General features: G+C 53.9%; 2 protein-coding genes across 4 annotated transcripts; one reads left to right on the plus strand and one right to left on the minus strand.

The window, feature by feature from the left end:
• The first annotated feature begins 1,238 nt into the window (after window positions 1-1,238).
• On the plus strand, window positions 1,239-6,814 carry LOC104384232 (protein-arginine deiminase type-1-like). Of its 3 annotated transcripts, none has more exons than XM_086625584.1 (16): window positions 1,239-1,330; window positions 2,905-3,085; window positions 3,156-3,228; window positions 3,310-3,371; window positions 3,465-3,582; window positions 3,669-3,794; window positions 4,083-4,261; window positions 4,346-4,449; window positions 4,521-4,632; window positions 4,713-4,820; window positions 5,036-5,184; window positions 5,320-5,464; window positions 5,555-5,649; window positions 5,936-6,029; window positions 6,362-6,490; window positions 6,581-6,814. In XM_086625584.1, exons 1-16 carry the CDS (start codon window positions 1,239-1,241, stop codon window positions 6,812-6,814), a joined length of 2,001 nt encoding a protein of 666 aa, XP_086481710.1. The 3 variants fall into 3 exon arrangements, with proteins under 3 accessions (XP_086481710.1, XP_086481711.1, XP_086481709.1); XM_086625585.1 differs by having other exon boundaries at window positions 5,555-5,648; window positions 5,950-6,029; XM_086625583.1 differs by having other exon boundaries at window positions 4,083-4,449; window positions 5,555-5,648; window positions 5,950-6,029.
• A 2,523-nt stretch (window positions 6,815-9,337) lies between these two features.
• RCC2 (regulator of chromosome condensation 2) lies at window positions 9,338-18,187 on the minus strand. The gene is made up of 12 exons (XM_086625570.1): window positions 17,840-18,187; window positions 16,184-16,277; window positions 14,319-14,462; window positions 13,604-13,735; window positions 13,398-13,486; window positions 13,014-13,128; window positions 12,606-12,772; window positions 11,037-11,217; window positions 10,842-10,947; window positions 10,643-10,715; window positions 10,425-10,502; window positions 9,338-10,032 (listed from the first exon to the last, which is right to left on the minus strand). Exons 1-12 carry the CDS (start codon window positions 18,185-18,187, stop codon window positions 9,928-9,930), a joined length of 1,632 nt encoding a protein of 543 aa, XP_086481696.1. The 3' UTR covers window positions 9,338-9,927.
• Between the last annotated feature and the right edge of the window lie 1,090 nt (window positions 18,188-19,277).

The raw sequence follows: 19,277 nt of genomic DNA on the forward strand, positions 1-19,277 counted from the left end.
AATTCCCCCTCCAAAATTCCCTCTATCAGCCAAAATCCCACCTCCTGCTGATGAGAACCGGCTCATCGGCCCGGCACGGCGTGGAGGCAGAGCCCTGTCCTCATGCAAATCATTTTACACCTTCCCCAAGGAGTAAATTTCCTTTGCCCTTTGCAGCTGCTCCGGCTGCTGCTTTTCTCCCTCTTTTCACGGCAAACAAAGCGCGGCATTTCCCCATACCGACCTGGCACCCCTGCCCGGCTCTCCTGCCCTCGCCCAGCAGGAACTGGCACCAGGAACCGAAACCGGTCCCTGCCCCAGGCGTCGCTCAGCCCTGTGCAGCCCCGGGAGCTATTATGGGACTAAACCCACTTTTTTTGGGCAATTCGCTTTTCTAGCGGGACTTTCGAGGTGTGAAAGCTGCGACGCTGCGTTTGCAAGTGGTGCTGGAAAATCGAGGCGGCTGCTCCCCAAAAGGGTCCTGCATCCCTCTTGGCACCCCTTTTTTTTACCAAAAAAGATGATTTCTAACCCCAGAACTCCCTTTTTCCCCTCGCAGTTACAGCTCTGCTGAGTTTTTCCGGCCCCCAGGAGCGATATTAAATTCCAGCGGCGCGTGACCCTGCAGGGAGTTGGTGGGGGGACAGCTGCAACGGCAAAGGGCTCTCCCACGCCGGGACGAGGATTTAATTAAAACAAAGACGATTAAAGCAGCGGCGGGCTCTGCTCTCCCCACCACAGGTGACATACCGACCCCCTGACCCATGCAGCACCCAGGGGATGGGGCGAGCACCCGACTTGCACCTCCAACCCCCTCCCACCCCACTCCTCAAAATAAGAATTAAAGCCAATTTTTTGCCAGCTGGGCAAATAAAAAACCCTTTAGGAGGAGAAATAAAACCCCGCGGAGCCCGGCGTTGGCACGTCCCCAGCTCGGCTCTGGTGTCATGCTGAATATTTTACAGCGTGGGTTTAAGGGCGACCGGTCACATCGGCGTCTAAGAGGGGAGAAAACCACCCTGAGCTTCTTAAAAAGAAAAAAAAAAAACCACCAACAACTCGTGGGTGTCTCGGGGTGCTTCCCCCCCCACCGCTGATTCATGCTCCATCGCCTGGAAGCCCGGTCGGGCACCGTGCGCACCCAGCCCGGAGGTGGGATTAAACTGGGCTTTGCTTAATCCCCTCCCAGCAGTCAGGCTTTATAAATCCCCTCGCGCCACCCATCGCAGCACCCAAGGGTGCCTCGGGGGCCCACCGGCATGGCCCAGCAGCGCCGCGTCCAGCTCTCCACCCAGCGCCCCACCAGCACCGTCTGCGTGCTGGGCACCGAGCTCTCCCTGGACGTCTGCGGGTAAGTGACTGCGACGCTGCGGGGCGGGGTGGGGGGGAATCAATCTGCTTTATTTTAGTCTTTTTTTGGCTTTTATTCCATTAATTAATTAATGGAATAGCTCGGGGGGTGGGGTGGGGGGGCGATGCCGCTGCTCGGGGATGCTTTTCCCAGGGGATGCTCCAAATCGTGATGCTGCAACCGGGCCGGGACCCCTCCACGAGGGATTTTGCAGGTTTTTGGGGATGGAATAAGCCCCCCACGCCGGGAGCTTTAAGCGATGCGCCGAGCTGAGTTCCACATCCCAGCCAGGGGCTGCTGCGTCCTCCCAGCAAAACGGAAATATTTCGAAGGAACGGGGAGAGCGAAACCGCGGCAGCGCTGCTGGCCGGGGCGTCACCTCCCGGCACCGGCTGCTCCGCTGGCCCCAGCCCAAGTTCAAGTGCTTTTCAGCAGCACGTTTTGCTTTTTGCTTCCTTAAAGCCCAGCTCCAGCTGCGATTCAGGGGGTTTTATTTTCCTTAATGCATCCAAACCCACTGCACCATCACTGCCGACCGCATCCCATCCTCTCCCCGTGGCCCCGGGGTGGTGTTTTGTTTTTTTTTTCCCCTCCACCCTGGGGATGGCACCATGTTTCCCCCCTTGAGGGTCAGGATTTGTGCTCCTTGGCCCATCGCCCGTGGCTTCTCGCACCCAGGCAGAGCACCACGAGCCGCAGCCTGCCCCGTCGCCCGACCGTCGCGCCTTCGCTTCGCTCTTAAGGGGATGCAACTGGTCAGGGCTCGCCGCCTCTGGGTGAAATGCAAATATTTGGGCAGCCTCATGCCAAAATACACCCCACACACCCATTCCGGGGTTTTGCTGCGATGGGATATCGCAGGATTCATTGCAATTGCGTTTTGCAGGAATTTATTTGCGGGATTTGTTGCCATTGCACGTTGCAGGGCTTGTGTTTTTTTGCCGGGTTCGTTGCGATTGAATATTGCAAAATTCGGTGCGCGTTTGGGGTTTACTGCAATTAATATCGCAGGATTTGTTGCATTTTGCATCGTTTGATGCAACGGAATGCTGCAAAACTCAGTGCCTGTTGCAGGATTTGTTGCAATGAACATTGTGAGATTTATTGCCGTTGCCTTTTGCAGGATTCATTGCCTTGTGCAGGATTCGTTGCCTCTGGCAGGATTTGTTGTAATCGGCTTTTGCGGGATTCGTCGCAATTGCCTTTCGTGGGATTTGTTATAATCGCGCTTTGCAGGATTCCTTGCGGATCGAAGGACTTGTGGCAATTGCCTTTTGCAGAACTTGTTGCCTATTAAACTACTGGTTGCAGTTGCATGTTGCAGGATTCATTGCATTTTGCAGGATTTACTGCAATTGCATCTTGCAGGACTTGTTGCAGTCACGTTTTGCAGGCTTCGCTGCCTTTTGCACGACTTGTTGCCGATGCACCTCGCGGGATTCCTTGCGTATTGCAAGACTTCTTGCACGTGGCAGGATTTGCATCACCTGCGGGTGGCCGCACGCTATATTATTCCAGCAATGCCCCAAACCCAGGGCTCTCACTGGGCTTTTTCCCCCCCCTGCACCCTCCAGATCTGCACCCAAAGATGCCGTCACCTTCCACGTGCAAGGGACGCCGGGCGTGAAGCTCTACGTGGTGCACGAGACGCAGAGCGTCAAGTTGCCCTCCAGCGTGTGCCGCTGGCCCCTGGCCGCCGGCGCCGAGGTGCTGTTGGCCATGGATGCTCTCAGCAAGGACGTGGGTGATGAAAAGGTGGGTGCTGGCACGTCAGCAGGATCTGGCCCTTCTTTGCACGCCGGTGAACGCCCTCTCCTTGTTGCAGGTCAGGATTTCTTATTTCGGGGAGGCCGGCGGGGTACCTGTGGGCAGAGCCATGCTGTACCTCACCTGCGTGGGTAAGTGGAGGGGGGGGACACCCCCAAATTGTGGTGCTGGTAGGGATGGCCCCCCTCCCCCCAGCATCCTTCTCCCTGCAGAGGTCTCGCTGGATGCTGACACCAGCCGCAGCGGAGCGGTGAGCAGGACGCTGCTGGACAAGGTATAACGGGGGGTGGGAGTCCCCTGGGACCACCGTGGAGTGGCGGGGGCTGATGGTTGGCTGTCACCAGCCTTGTTTTACTGCCCACCCCAGGCAACATGGACGTGGGGTCCTGATGGACACGGAGCCATCCTGCTGGTGAACTGCGACCGCGACGACCCCGAAGCCAAAACGCTGGATAACGACGACACCACCATCCGCTCCTACGCTGGTACTGGCACATCCCACACAAGAAACTCTCATTTTCCTATATTTTTCCCCCAGATTTTCCTTCCTGATGCTCCTTTCCCACCCTAGACCTGAAGGACATGTCACAGATGGTGCTGAGGACCCGAGGTCCCCGCACCATCTTCACCGGCCACCGCCTCCTCCTCCACGTGGACTTTGGCGACGCAGATAAAGTCGGCGTTTTCTACGGTGGCAGTGAGTGCCCAGCACTGGGATTTTGGGGTGGGGGGACACACACAGACACCCCAAATTATCGAGGTTCAAGCAAAATGCTCACAGCAGAGCGGATACCGCTTCTGCAGCATGCAACCTACATCCCAACGGCGGGGTTTTTACCTGATGCACCGGGTGATTTTGCTCCCCCCTGCCCCGTGCATGCTCCACGGGATTAAATATGCCTTTTTTGCAAGGTTTTAGCAAAAAATACAGAGCTGAAACGGTGCAGAAGAGGGGTGGGTTGATTAAAGGGGCTTGTGCCCGCAGACAGCGTTGCGCTGGAGGAGTACAAGCACGTGCTGGGGGGCTCGAAGCTCGTCTACGCCGTCAAACCCAGCCGGCATCAAGAGGAGAGCGTCTTCTACGTGGAAGGACTCGCCTTCCCCGATGCCGGCTTTTCGGGGCTGGTGGCTTTCCATGTCACGCTGCTGGAGAGCCCTGAGAAGGTACCAGGCACGGGGCTGGGGGGTTCTGGGGTGAGCCGTAACGAGGGGCAGCTGAATCCAAACGCTGTCCCCTCCCCACCCCAGGGTTTACTGGAGACACCGATTTTCACCGACACGGTGGTTTTCCGCGTGGCTCCGTGGATCATGACTCCCAACACTTTGGCACCGCTGGAGGTCTTTGTCTGCAGGTGGGTGCTGGGTGAGCGGCCGCATCCTGCCCGGTGCTGGATCAGCCCCAATATCCTATTTTTCTTTCAAGTGTGGACGATAATGAGGATTTCGTGGCTGCCGTGGGCGCGTTGGCTGAGAAAGCCAAGTGCCCGCTCACCGTCTGCCCGCTGCCGGAGAACCGCCTGGACCGCTGGATCCAGGTGGGGGCAGGATGATGCCCAACCCCATCCTTGCTGCAGCAGCTCCAAGTGGGCTTCCATCTTCTCCATCTCTTCTCCAGGACGAGGTTGAATTCGGCTATGTGCAAGCCCCCCACAAGACCTTCCCCGTTGTCTTCGACTCGCCCCGCGACCGGGGGCTCAAGGATTTCCCCGTCAAGAGCATCCTGGTACCCGACCTTTTCCTCCTCCATCCCCCAGCAAGGCATAAAGCTTTGCAAACCCATAAAAAACCAGAATAAATCTAGGCTTTTTCTTGCATTTTTGGGAAGGGAAGAGCCAGCATGAGGGTTGGTTTGGGAGTGCTGCATTTTGGGTTCTTATAACTCTTTTTTTTAACCATTATCGTCTTTGAACCGTTATCACCTTTTTTTCCCCTGTCCAGGGCCCTGATTTCGGTTACGTGGCCCGGCAAGCGCCGGAGGGTGCTTCCAGCCTCGATTCCTTTGGGAATTTGGAGGTGAGCCCCCCCGTGACAGTGCAGGGCAAAGAGTATCCCTTGGGCCGCATCCTGATCGGCAGCAGCTTCCCCAGGTGAGATGCAAGCTTGGAGAGAAAACCAAAAATAATCAAAAAAAAAAAATTTTTATGCACCGTTCGAGGTCGGTTGCAAGCAGAGCATCACCTTGGGCACCCCGAAATGACAGCAACCCCCTTGTGCCCCCCCAGATTCGGCGGCCGACGGATGGCAAAATCTGTCAAGGATTTTCTCGTTGCCCAACAAGTGCAGGCGCCTGTGGAGCTGTTTTCGGACTGGCTCCACGTCGGCCACGTAGATGAATTTCTCAGCTTCGTCCCCGCGCCCGATCGGAAGGTAACGAGTCCTGTGGGGTGGAAAAAGTGGGGTGCCACCTTTATAACCCCCACTACCCCCCAAAAAAATCATTCCCTTCTCCCTTCCCAGGGTTTTCGGTTGCTCCTGGCCAGCCCCAGCGCCTGCTACCAGCTCCTCAAGGAGAAGCAGGAGGAGGGGTTCGGCGAGGCGGCGATGTTCCAGGGTAGGGGGAAGGATGAAAAACGGGGTTCAATGAGTTGGTTTTCCCTTTTTCCTGCAAAATGTAACGGGGTGGGGGAACGCACGGCACCGTGAAACCCAGCTAACGGCTGGGAAGCGCTGCCAGCAGCAAGGACGTGGGGCAGAAATCGGCAGAATTAATTAAAAAGCCGCATAGATTTGATTTCCCGGGGTGGGATCTCACTGCCGCTGTCTTCTGAAATGGGGGAGCCCCTGGCTCAGAGCCGGATTCTCGTCCCAAATGTTTTGGGTGAAGAATTCCTGCCTGGTTATTTGTGCTGCAGGTCTGGAGAAGGTGCCCAAGCCGACGATAAACGAGATTCTGGCGAACGAAACCCTGCGGAAATTCAATAATTACGTCCAGGTGAGGAATGGCTTATGCCTCCATCTGTCCACCTGTCCTTCTGTCTATCTGTCCATCCATCCACCTACCCATTCCTCTTTCTCTCTGTCCCTTCTCTCCGTCCCTTTGTCCCTCCATCAATTGACCCGTCCCTCTGTCCATCCATCTCTCTATGTCTCTATCTGTCCACCTCTCCACCCATCTGTGCCTCTGTCCATCCCATCTGGCCACCCATCACTCCATCCCTCCCTCCCTCTGTCCATCCATTTGTCCTGTGTCTGTCCATCCCTCCCTCTATACCATCCCTCCTCTCTTCCCTCCCCTCGCTGACCCCCTCCCCTCCCTCCCATCAGAGCTGCATCAGCTGGAACAGGGACATCCTGAAGCGGATGCTGGGACTGACGGAGCCGGACATCCTCGACATCCCGCAGCTCTTCCGTGGCGACGTGGCCACTGGTGCCGAAGCCTTCTTCCCCGACATGGTAACACCCACCACCCTCCTGCTTTCCCCTGACCCTTGGCTGTGAATTTAGGGTGGGATTTGCACCCTCACCCCCACCCTCGTGCTGCAGGTGAACATGCTGGTGCTGGGCAGACACTTGGGCATCCCCAAACCCTTCGGACCGCGGGTGGGTGGGCAGTGCTGCCTGGAGGAGCGGGTGCGGGCGCTGCTGGAGCCCCTGGGCCTCACCTGCACCTTCATCGACGACTATTTCTCCTACCACGTCCTCTCCGGCGAGGTCCACTGTGGCACCAACGTCCGCCGGAAGCCCTTCGCCTTCAAATGGTGGCACATGGTGCCTTGACGCGGCCCCAGCACCGACGTTCCTCCTCTTCCTCCTCCAACCCCACTCCCCGTCCCTGCAAAAGTGCCTTTGGTGGCGGCAGCCGCCCTCGGCCCGAGTTTGAAATAAAAAAGGGGCTGGAGGTTTCTCCTGGCCTCCCTCTGGCTGGGTGCAAGGTCGGAAGCTTTAAAACAGGGTGATGGTTTGGTTTGGCGCTGGGTGACGCTCCGTGGTGCGAAGGCAGCAGCACACTCCCCGCCCAGTGTTTAAAATTAATATGGTTAAATGGGGGCAAAAAAATAGTGGGGAGGGGGATCATGCAGCCCTCTGTCTTGTTGGGGTGATGCACGTGTAAAAATGCACGGGATAACACACACGTGTGTCTGCACGGATATCCGTGCTCCAGAAAGGGGGGGTGTGCACAAAAACCCATGTGTGCACAAAAATCCACACTCACATGTGCATAAAAGCAGAGGAATGCACAAAAACACGTGTGTGCACAAAAATACACACTCACATGGGCATAAAAGCAGAGGCATGCACAAAAATACATGTGTGTGCACAAAAATGCACATATACATGGGCACAGAAATGTACACATGCACAGAAACACACATGCATGTGTGCACTGAAATGCATGTTGTGTGCACGGGAGTACAGGCCCACAGAAAAATACACCTGTGTGCAAACCCACCATGCATGCATGCAGAAAAGCAAGCACACAGGCTTCTACAGATGTGTGCATGCAAACTCATGCATGCCCAAAAAGCAACATGCACGCACACATACATGCAAAAAAAGCATGCGCATGCACGCAGAACGCCACATGCATGCACAAACCCATGCAAAAAAGGCACATGCATGCACAAAAAGCACATGCCTGCAGGCACCAAATTCCACATCCATGCTCGAAACGTGTGAAAAAGCACACAGGTGCACAAAAATCCACGTGCATGCAGAAACCCAGGCGTGCACATGCATGCATGCCCAAAAAGCCACGTGCATGCACAAACCTCTGCACACACGTGCAAAAAGGCACATGTATGCACAAACCCACACGTGCATGCAGTAAAATACAGCAATATGGGTGTCTGCACCCTGACTGCAAAATATGAAAGGGAAATATTGGGGTGGGGGGGAATATTTTGGGATGGAGGATGCTGCCACCAGGAGGATTATGCCCTTTAATGCCCGTGGATTTGCTTTTGGGGACGCTGAGTATGAAAAGAAATTTAAATTTTTTAAAAAATGAAGCAATCAGGGCAGATAAAGCAAGCAGAGCACGAGGGGTACACAATGACGTCGTTTATTTAAACATTTATTCCAAGAAATATAAAAAACCCCACCCCATGAAGACGACGACGGCGCTAACCCAGGACCTGCGCAGCTCAAGGACGTCGTTATCCCAAAATCCTCCAGGTTTAGGATTATTTTCTTCCTCCTTCCTCAAGCAGCTGAGGGGGAGAACTTTAATCATGCTAAAAAATATCTTGCTGGCAACCAGATGAACCAAAAACGTGGGTTTTTTGGGGGGTAAAAGTGGGGTTTTCGCTGATTTCTCCCCTCGGTTTTATCAGAGCTGTGGCATTCGCTCGTGCCGCGACTCCCAAAAAACCCAAATATTGCTAAAAAAAGCGGAATATTTGCCTTTTCCCGCTCAGCTGCTCTCCCTGTCCTGGATATTTTACCTCTAAAACACCCCTCTTCCAAAAAAATTAAAATAAAATAAAAATCCCCTAAAATAACCCCCCCAACCCCAAAGCAAATGAAAAAAAATACTTAAAAACCCCCTTTTACAATTTTTTTTTTTTGCTTTTTAAACTGCAAAATTCCCCACACGGACACGAACGCCGCCCCCGAGCACTCAGTGCGACCCGTCGGGGCGAGCGGAAAGGGCTTAAAAAAAGGAAAAAAAACTACCCCAAATTAATTAATTCCAAAGAAATCCTACAAATTAAAGATCCAAAAAAAAAAAAAATCACCCTTGGGTTACGCGGAGGCAGAGCTGGGCTCCGCTCGAAAAAGGCACCTCGTTTCTCCAGCACAGTGCACAGCGTCATAGGAAGGACTTTGGGCTGATCCCAGGCGGGAATAATTAATAATAATTAAAAAAAAAAATATTAATAATAATTAAAAATTCCAAGAAAAAGCTTTAGGGTTCCCCTCTTCATCCCTGAGATCTCCCCGGGGTGGGCGAGGGCTGCGACAGTGGGGAGGGGAGCCCTAAAACGGTGCTGGGGATGGGGTTTAACCCTTGGGGTGGGGGGACACCCCGAAATTCCAGCACTTAAAGCAGGGGGGGAGTGGGGAAAAAAGCTGAAAAATTGGAATAGTAGGGAAAAACGCCCCAAAAATGGAATGTTGGGGGGAAAAAACACCTAAAAATTGAAAGATTGGGGGGGAAAAAACGCCCAAAAAATTGGAATGTTGGGGAAAAAATGGCAAAAATTTGAAATATTGGGGGAAAAAAAGCCACACAATTGGAATATTGGGAGAAAAATATTTTTTAAAAATGGAAAATTGGGAAAAAAAGGAAAAAAAAAAAAAAGGATATTGGGGCAAAAAATGCCAAGAAATTAGAATATTGGGGGAAAATGCCATAAAACTGGTATATTTGGGGAAAAAGCACCAAATATTTGGAATATTGGGGAAAAAAAGGCCAAAAAGTTGGATTATTGGGGGAAAAAAAAGGCAAAAAATATGGGATATTGGGGAAAAAAAACACCAAACAACTGGAATATTGGGAGAAAAACCACAAAAGTGGACTATTAGGGAAAAAAAGCTGGTTTGCAATTGCTCTTCAGGTCCCCAATTTTATCCCGAGCCAGCGGCCAGGGATAAAAAATTCCAAGAAAAAGCTTTAGGGTTCCCCTCTTTGTGGCTGGGAAAAGGGGAAAGAATAAGAAGTGATGGAGAAAAATGGAAATAAACCCAAAATAACTCAAAAACCAACACGCACCCCCCAAAAAAAAGAAGCCTGGATGGGCCGAAAGATCCCGCTACGGTCGGGAACTCAAAAAGCCGGAGGGGGGGTGTGGAAATAACCCCCCCCCCGGCCCTGGAAATGGGAGGACGGGGAGTTAAAATGGCGGCTGGCGTGGAAAAGCGGGGGTGGGGGGGCCCGGGGGGGCCCCTCAGATGGTGCGGGGGTTGTACTCGGGCAGCTTGCGGAGCTTCTCCTTCTCCGTGTCCGTCTCGTCGCGGGCGATCACCAGGGAGTGGGCGTAGCCCATGGCCACCTGGGGGGAAGGCAGAGTGGGGGAAACTGAGGCACGGCGGGGGGCGGGGGGCCACATCTCGTTCCGTTTTCTCCCCCCTCCCTGCTTTTAGCCAGGACCGTGTTTGAGCAGCCCATGGGTGTGATGAGTTGGGTACGGCCTCAGCCACCATATTTATTTATGGGGGGGGGGGTCCCACGCACCCCCCTTCACCATCCCATGGGTGTGATGAGTTGGGTACGGCCTCAGCCACCATATTTATTTATGGGGGGGGGGGTCCCACGCACCCCCCTTCACCATCCCATGGGTGTGATGAGTTTGGTACAGCCTCAGCCACCATATTTATTTAAATGGGGGGGGGTCCCACACACCCCCCCTCCAGCATCCTCCAGCAGGGTCCCCCCCGCCCTCACCTGCTCCGTGTAGATCCCATCCAGGGTCTTCACCTCTTGGGCGGCCGTCGAGGATTTGGGCTTGTGGTCCCCGTAGCCCTGCCAAGCGCATCCCACAGAGAGGGAGGAAAAAATCAACGTGGGGGGGGTGGAATGTAGCTGGTGCCCCCCGTAGTGATTGCGGAGGGGGCTGTTTTGGGGTGCCAAGGGGTTGGGGGTCCCCAGTAAACCCTCCTTACCAGTTCCCCGAAGGTGGGTGAGGGACCCCAACTGATGGTGCTCTCATCTGCCGCCACAATGATGCTGCTCTTCCTGCAGCGGGGTGCAAGGCAGGATGACACCCCCCCCGCCCCAAACCACCCCGCAGGCAGCTGCACCCCAAAAACCCAAGAAATTGGGGTGTTTTTTTTTTTTGAGGAGAGGGGAACTTGGACTTACCCACAGGCCAGGCTGCGGATTTTCCAGCCGCAGAGGTCCTGCACCGCTTTGGGGTACATGGTGGACTCCCGGGAGGTGTTGGTGGCACCCCAAAAAAACAAACCGCCTGCAAAACCCCGCACCCGGGTATCACCCCATCAAGCTACAGCACCCCCAAACCCCCCAAATTTTCTCTTAAAACACCCAAGCACCCACCTGTCTCGCTGACGGCGAAGGAGCAGGTGTAGCCGGCGTAGATCTGCGCCGCCCCGCGCCCCGGGAAGTCGAAGAGCTTCACCAACCGGGGCACCATCTCGTCCTTCTGCTCGGCGTGGCCCAGCCGCCCGTAGCCCCCGAAACCCCAGGAGAAAACGCGCTTCTGCGAGTCCAGCACCAGCTGGGGATGGAGGAACATCACCAGCACCGTCAGCCACCGACACCCCGCCCGCTCGGTGCAGGGACAGCAGCCGCGGTAAGTCGCATCGCCCGCAGCGCGTGTTGCAAACGTTAAGTGCTGCAAATCTTTAGCGCTAAATGCACCCCGCGAATCTGTCCTTAAATGCACGCTGCAAGTATTTAGCCTTAAATGCAAGAATTTAGCCTTAAATGCACCCTGCAGATCTCTATCCTTACATGCACACTGCAGGAATTCAGCCTTAATGCACGCTGCAAGTTTTTATCCTTAAAACGCACGCTGCAAATCTCTACCCTTAAATGCACGCTGCAAGGATTCAGCCTTAAATGCACGCTGCAAATCTCTATCCTTACACGCACGCTGCAGATCTCTGTCCTTACACGCACGCTGCAGATCTCTGTCCTTACACGCACGCTGCAGATCTCTGTCCTTACACGCACGCTGCAGATCTCTGTCCTTACACGCACGCTGCAGATCTCTGTCCTTACACGCACGCTGCAGATCTCTGTCCTTACACGCACGCTGCAGATCTCTGTCCTTACACGCACGCTGCAGATCTCTGTCCTTACACGCACGCTGCAAATCTCTGTCCTTACATGCACGCTGCAAGGATTCAGCCTTAAATGCACGCTGCAAATCTCTATCCTTAAATGCACGCTGCAGATCTCTGTCCTTACACGCACGCTGCAGATCTCTGTCCTTAAATGCACGCTGCAAATCTCTGTCCTTAAATGCACGCTGCAAATCTCTGTCCTTACATGCATGCTGCAAATCTCTGTCCTTGCACGCACGCTGCAAATCTCTGTCCTTACATGCACGCTGCAAATGTTTAGCCTTAGTTGCTCCTGCAAACATTTACCTGTAGATGCACGCTGCAAATCTTTAGCAATTAATGCCCGATGCAGGTTATTTATGGTTAAACGCACTCTGCAAATATCCTTAAACGCACCCTGCAAATCTCTACCTTCATATGCACCCTGCAAGTTTTTATCCTGAAATACACACTGCAAATATTTATCCTGATATGCGTGCTGCAAATCTCTATACTTACATGCACAAAACTTGACCCCTTAAATGCACGCTGCAAATCTTGACCCCTTAAATGCATGCTGCAAATCTTTATCCTTAAATGCATGCTGCAAATTTCAATCCATAAATGCACGCTGCAAATCTCCAACCCTAAATGCATGCTGCAAATCTTTATCCTTACATGCACACTGCAAACATTTACCCTAAAATGCATGCTACAACTCTCTAGCCTTAAATGCACCTGCAAAACTTTATCCTGAAACACTCCTGCAAGCGTTTCCCCCGAGACGCACGCTGCAGGTTACGGCCGTGCAATGCACCCTGCGAACGTCGGTGCCTACCGTGTGGTTGGCCCCGCACGCCACGTCCCGCACCACCACGTTGGGGACGGGCAGGATCTGCCCATCCTTGGTCTTCTCGATGAAGATGGCCACACGGCGCGGCACCAGCTCGCAGTCGTACTCGATCCGCTGTGCCCGGGCGATGAATTTCCCGTCCGAATTATGCCCTGCGGATGGACACCGGCATCAAAACGGGGCGTTCCGCCCCTGGCACCCCGTTATTTCCAACCCAGCTGCCCAAATCCCCTGTCCTTTTGCAACCCCCTTTTTCTTTGCAGCTCCCACCCCGCTAGTTTTGCTGGTTAGCCAGATGGGGAAACTGAGGCAGGGATTTTATTTTATTTTTTTTCCCCCCCAACACTGTAATAGCTCCAAATTTTACCAGATCACCCCAAAACAGCACCGTACCCAACTGCCCATACTCGGGGCACCCGAAGGAGTAGAGGTTTCCTTTGCAATCCATGATCATGCTGAACTCGGCTCCGCAGGCCAGTTTGGTGATGGGCTGCCCGTTGTACATGATCTGTGCCGGAAAAGCAGAAATGGAGGTGAAAAAAAAAAAGAAAAAAAGAGAGAAAAAAAGGCAAAACCCCCCAAATTTCCCCAAATCCTCAAAATCTGCTTTCATTTCAAATCCCTCTTTGTATTTACATGCACCGAAGCCACAAACAACTCTCCTGCATCCACAAGTGGTTTGAGCTCTGCCAGGGATTTTTTTTCCCCTTTTTTCAACGAGAAAGCCCCAAATGGGCTGTTTTTTCACCCAAAACCAACGATGAGAAGCGGCCATACCTGCGTAGGACTGGGCACGGCGTCCGTCTGGTTCCCCAACCCCAACTGCCCCATTTTATTCTCCCCGAAGGCGAACACCGACCCGCTCTCTGCAAAGCAAAAAAAAAACCAAAAACCACCAACAAAAAACGGGGTGTTTTGGGGCAAACCAGCCTGATTTGAGATAAATTTGCCCAAAATATGAATTTTTACCCCCGTCGACGTACCTGTAAGTGCCAGGGTGTGGTTGCGGCCGCAGGCTGCCAGCACGATGGCTTCGCCCCCCAACACCTCGATGAGCTTCGGGGCTTCCACCCGCTTCGTGTCCCCGTGTCCCAACTGGCCTTTTTCATTGCGACCTCGACGGCAAAAAAATCACTTTTTTTTTAGGTTTTTTGCAGCGAAACGGGAGGTGCACAGAATCACAGCATCACAGAATGGTTTGGGTTGGAAGGGACCTCCAAGACCATCCAGTTCCAACCCCCCTGCCATGGGCAGGGACACCCTCCACTACACCAGGTTGCCCAAAGCCTCATCCAGCCTGGCCTTGAACACTTCCAGGGATGGGGCAGCCACAGCTTCTCTGGGCAACCTGTGCCAGTGCCTCACCAGCCTCAGAGGGAAGAATTTCTTCCTCAGATCCCATCAAAATCTCCCCTCTTCCAGTTCAAAGCCATCACCCCGTGTCCTGTCACTCCACACCCTTGTCCAAAGCCCCTCTCCAGCTTTCTTGGAGCCCCTTTAGGTACTGGGAGGTGCTGGAAGGTCTCCCTGCAGCCTTCTCTTCTCCAGGCTCAACAGCCCCAACTCTCCCAGTCTGTCTCCAGAGCAGAGGTGCTCCAGCCCTTGCATCATCTCCATGGTCCCCCTCCATGTCATGATGCTGCCAGGGTGGTTGGGTTGTTTTTGGGGGTGTCCCGTGGTGCCCCCCCCAGCGCTCACCCCAGCTCCAGAGCTTTCCCTCGGCGGTGATGAGGAGGCTGTGAGCGGCGCAGGGTCCCGAAACCACGCTGCGGACCTGAACGCCGGCCAGGCACCCGTAGCGGTGCGGCCCCCACAAGTTCTGGCCCAGATTCCGATAGGCAACTGTATTCCCCCCCAAAAAAAAAAAATAAAAATTAATTAATCACAAAAGTCACCTGAAATAAATTCAAAATTTATTTCGAATTTATTTCACGCGTGCAAAATAAAAGCAGGTGGAATATAAAGGCATCAAAAGTCAAGCGGAGCGTTTGTTTTGCTGCGCAGGAGGATCCGGTGCAATCCCAAATTCTGGCCCAGATCAGGATATGGAACTGCAACTCCTCCCCAGATTAATTAATTAATAATAATCATCATCATAAAATATAAATGCGTTAAAATTAGCTGAAAGATTAATGAAATATAAAGGCCTCAAAAGTAAGAAGCGTGTTTATTTTGCTCGCAGATCTGGTGCACCCCAAATTCTGGCTCTGCAATTGTAAACACTTCTCCCCACCCCCAAACCATTAATTAATAAAAAATAATAATTGAACATAAATGCATTCAAAATTAGCTGAAAAATCAATGAAATATAAAGGCATCGAAAGGAAGCAGCACTTTCATTTTGCTGTGCAAAAAAATGATCTGGTGCACCCCAAGTTCTGGCTCAGATTAGGATATGGAACCGTTAACTCCTCCCCAAATTAATTAATAATAATAATTAAATATAAATGCATTAAAAATAAGCACATTTAATATAAAGGCATCCAAGTAAGCAGCGTGTTTATTTGGCTTTGCAGGAAATCCGGCGCCCCCCAAGTTCTGGCTCTGATTACAATATGAAACTGTAATAAAAAACCCTCCACAACCATTAATTAATAAAAATAGTAATGAAATATAAATGCAAAAAAAATTAGCTGAAAAATTAATGAAATATAAAGGCATCAAAAGCGAGCAGCGTGTTTATTTTGCTTTGAGGGAGATCTGGCGCACCCCAAGATGATGCTCTGCAACTGTAATAAAACCCATCCAAACCCATTAATTAATAAAAATAATAATTAAATGTAAATGCATCAAAATACACACACAAAAAAATAACGAAATATAAATGCATCAAAAATAAGCAGTGCATTTACTTTGCTGTGCAGGAGATCCGGTGCATCTCGCACCCCAAGCTCTGGCCCAGACGACGCTATGTAGCTGTAAGAAAACCCCTCCACAAATATTAATTAATAAAAATAATAATTAAACATAAATGCATAAAAATAACCAGGAAAAAATAATGAAATATTAAGGCATCAACAGCAACCAGCGTGTTTATTTCGCTTTGCGGAGGATCTGGTGCACCCCAAGTTCTGGCTCTGATTACAATATGCGACTGTAAAAAAACCCCTCCGCAACCATTAATTAATAAAAATAGTAATTAAATATAGATGCATTAAAAATTAGCAGAAAAAAATAATGAAATATAAATGCATTGAAAATAAAAAACGCTTTTATTGTGCTTTGCAGGAGACCCAGCGCACCCCAAGTTCTGGCCCAGATTACGCTCTGCAACTGTAAAAAACCAAAAACCCTCCACAAATATTAATTAATAGAAATAATAATTAAAGACAAGTGCAGAAAAATAAGCAGAAAAATTAATTCAAATATAAACACACAAACAGTAAGTGCTGCGTTTCTTTTCGCTTTGCAGGACACTCGGCGCGCCCCAGATCACCATATGCAACTGGTTTGCAAAATTTAATTAATTAAACATTAATTAAATATTAATGAAATAAAAATTCAAGAAAACCACTTAATAATAAGGTGAAAAAAATGAATTCAGTGTGTTTTGCTCCCCTCACCTTGCTGCTTAGGCACTTCTTTGCGGCCGATCAAGTCCCAGTTGGTGGCACCGAAGATGAGGAGCTGCCCCCGGCACCGCGAGCCCTCGAGTTTCTGCGGGAACGGGGACAGGGTCAGTGACTGGGGGACACTGGGGGGACACGGGGGTTGTGGGGGACCCCAGGGATACTGGGGACACCAGGGACATGGGGGATGTGGAGGACACTGGGATCTAGGGAGACATGGGGGACGTGGGTGACATGGGGGACCCCAGGGATACTGGGGACACCAGGGACGTGGGGGATGTGGAGGACACTGGGATCTAGGGGGACATGGGGACACATGGGAGACCCCAGGGATACTGGGGCCACCAGGGACATGGGGGATGTGGAGGACATTGGGGACACTACGGATATTGGGAACGTGGCAGGACATCAGGGATGTGGGGGACATGGGGGATGGAGAGGATGTGGAGGATATTGGGGACATGGGTGACACTGGGGACATGGGGATACGAGGGATATGGGGGACATCAGGGACGTGGGGGACACTGGAGACATTGGGGATACAAGGGACGTGGGGAAACATGGGGGACATCAAGGATGTGGGGGACACAAGGGACATTGGGAATATGGGAGACAGGAGGGACGCGGGGGCCAGGGGGGACACCAGGGACACGGGGGAGCGATGCAAAGGGGGTGCAGGGAGGGGGGGCTCCCCAATTTGGGGGTGTCTCATGGGGTTCGGGGAGCAATTCAGGGGTGAAGCTTTGGGGGGGGCAATGCGGGGGCACCGTTATGGGGTGACTTTGGGGGTGCATTTAAGGGGTATAATTTGGGGGCACCCCTGGAGGGAGGCGTTAAAGGGGGGTGCGTGCAGTGACGCGCTGCGTTATTGGGGGGCAATGAAGGGGAGCGGTGGGAGGGTGAAGGGGGTGAAGTGGGGGGGTTAAAGGGGTGCAGTGACGGGGTGTATTGGGGGCCACATGAATGGGGGGCACTGAGGGGGGGCACTGAGGGGGTGCAGTAAGGGTGGTGATGGGGGGGTCACTAAGGGGTGCAATGGGGGGGTGCAACTGGGGTGGGTGTTGGAGGTGCAATGCAGGGGTGCAATAGGGAGTGCAGTTAGGGGGTGCATTTGGGGTGCAATGGGGGGGTGCACCAGGGGATGCAATGGGGGGCGCAACACAGGTGTGCACCGGGGGGTGCGTTAAGGGGTGCAACGAGGGTGCAGTGGGGGTTCGATGGGGGATGCAACATGGGCGTGCAATGGAGGGGTGCAAGGGGGGGTGCGTTAGGGGATGCAACAAGGGGGTGCAAGGAGGGGTGCGCTGAAGGGGTGCTTTGGGAGGGGTGTGCCAGGGAGGTTGCATTAGGGGGTGCAATGCAGGGGCTGCGTTAGGGGGGTGCAATGCGGGGGCTGCAATGCAGGGGTCGCAGTAGGGGGGTGCAATGCAGGGGTCGCAGTCGGGGGGTGCAATGCAGGGGTCACAGCAGGGGGTGCAATACAGGGGCTAAAATGCAGGGGTTGCAGTCGGGGGGTGCAATGCGGGGGTTGCAGTCAGGGCGTGCAATGCGGGGGCTGCAATGCAGGGGTCGCAGTCGGGGGGTGCAATGCAGGGGTCGCAGCAGGGGGGTGCAATGCGGGGGTGGCCGCCCTCCCGCCGCCCCGCTCACGATGCGCTCCTTGCTGTGCTCGGGCTCGCAGATAACGACGCTCTGTCCTCTCGCCGCACCTCCTCCTCCTCCTCCTCCTCCTCCTCCAGCACCGGCCCCCCCGGGCCGGCCGGGCCTCCTCCCGCCGGGGCTGCCGTCCCGCGGCCGCCGCTCTCGGGGCGCTTCTTCCTCGCTGCTCCCTCCGCTGCTCCCTCCGCCGCGTTCCCTTCGCGGCCGCCGCCTCCCTCCTCCTCCTCCTCCTCCTCCCGCCGCCGTGCCCGGCCCGGGCCGCCTCCTCCCCGCCGCCGCCGCCGCCCCGTTGCCCGGACCCGCGTCCCAGGGCGGCCCCGTCACTTTCCTGCGGGGCATCGCGCCTGCGCACGGGCGCGCGCCGCCGTCAGCGCGCGAGCAGGGTGGGGGGGGGGGCCACAATGTGGGGGGGGGGGGGGGGGGGGGGGGTGACACACAGACCCCCCCCTCGGCATCGGCTGGGGGATTGGGAAAGGGGGAAGATTGGGAAAAGGGGGTTGGAAAGGGGGGGATTGGGAAAGGGAAGATTGGAAATGGGGGGGGGGGGGGATTAGGAAAGGGGGTGCAAGGGGGGGGTTGGAAAAGGGGAGTTGGAAAAGGGGGGGATTAGGGAAGGGGGTTGGAAAGAGGGGAGATTAGGAAAGAGGGGTGCAATGCGGGGGGGTGGAAAGTGGGATTAGGAGGAGGGGGATTGGAAAAGGGGATTAGGAAAGGGGGGTGTAAAAGGGGGAGTTAGAAAAGGGGGGGATTAGGAAAGGGGGGTGCAAAGGAGGAGGATTAGGAAAGGGGGGGTTGAAAAAGGGGGTGCAAAGGGGGGGGATTGGAAAAGAGGGGTGCAGAGAGCCGGGATTAGGAACCGGGGGTGCAAAGGGGAGTTGGAAGGGGGGGGGGGGGGGAATGGAATAGGGGGGTTTGCAAACGGGGGGGTCGGGGGGGGGGGGGGGGGAGTTGCGGAAGGGGAATTCACAAACCGGAGGGGGGGGTGTAAACGGCAAGAAAACGGCCCGGAGACAAAAATCCCCCCCCCGCACCCCCCCACCTGCTCTGGGGGGGCCCGCGCTCCTCCTGCCTCTGCCCTGCTGTATTTGGGGATGGGGGGGGCAGAGAGTTGCAGAAAATAACCCCAGCCCCCCCTTCCATTTGCCCCCCCCCCCTTTTTTTTTTTGTTTTAATTTCCCCTTTATTATTGCCGCTGAACAATGGGATCTCTGTCTGGCCCCATTAAACCACGTGGATCCGCTTTTTTTTTTTTGGGGGGGGGGGAAGCCCTTTTTAAGCCCCCCCCATCCCCTTTCCCCTCCTCCTCCCCCCCCCAATTCCTCCCCCCCCCCCCCCCCCCCAAAATCGCAAACCTGATTTTTTAGGGCGAAGGGCGCAGCATAAAGAAAGCAACAACTCGGGGCCTTTGCAATATTTTTTGCTGCTGTTT

The sequence above is a fragment of the Tauraco erythrolophus genome, chromosome 23 (genome assembly GCF_009769465.1).
Source record: "Tauraco erythrolophus isolate bTauEry1 chromosome 23, bTauEry1.pri, whole genome shotgun sequence".
NCBI classification, from domain to species: domain Eukaryota; kingdom Metazoa; phylum Chordata; class Aves; order Musophagiformes; family Musophagidae; genus Tauraco; species Tauraco erythrolophus.

Bases quoted from the DNA above. Each gene is read 5' to 3' on its own strand.
- LOC104384232 (XM_086625583.1), top strand. From the start codon at position 1,239: ATGGCCCAGCAGCGCCGCGTCCAGCTCTCCACCCAGCGCCCCACCAGC. The intron at 1,331-2,904 runs GTAAGTGACTGC...TGCACCCTCCAG, and splicing joins CTCTCCCTGGACGTCTGCGG to ATCTGCACCCAAAGATGCCG. The intron at 3,795-4,082 runs GTGAGTGCCCAG...TTGTGCCCGCAG, and splicing joins CGGCGTTTTCTACGGTGGCA to ACAGCGTTGCGCTGGAGGAG.
- RCC2 (XM_086625570.1), bottom strand. From the start codon at position 18,187: ATGCCCCGCAGGAAAGTGACGGGGCCGCCCTGGGACGCGGGTCCGGGC. The intron at 13,487-13,603 runs GTACGTCGACGG...TTTGCTTTGCAG, and splicing joins CCACACCCTGGCACTTACAG to AGAGCGGGTCGGTGTTCGCC. The intron at 10,948-11,036 runs GTGGGTGCTTGG...GGGGTTTTGCAG, and splicing joins CTTCGCCGTCAGCGAGACAG to GCGGTTTGTTTTTTTGGGGT.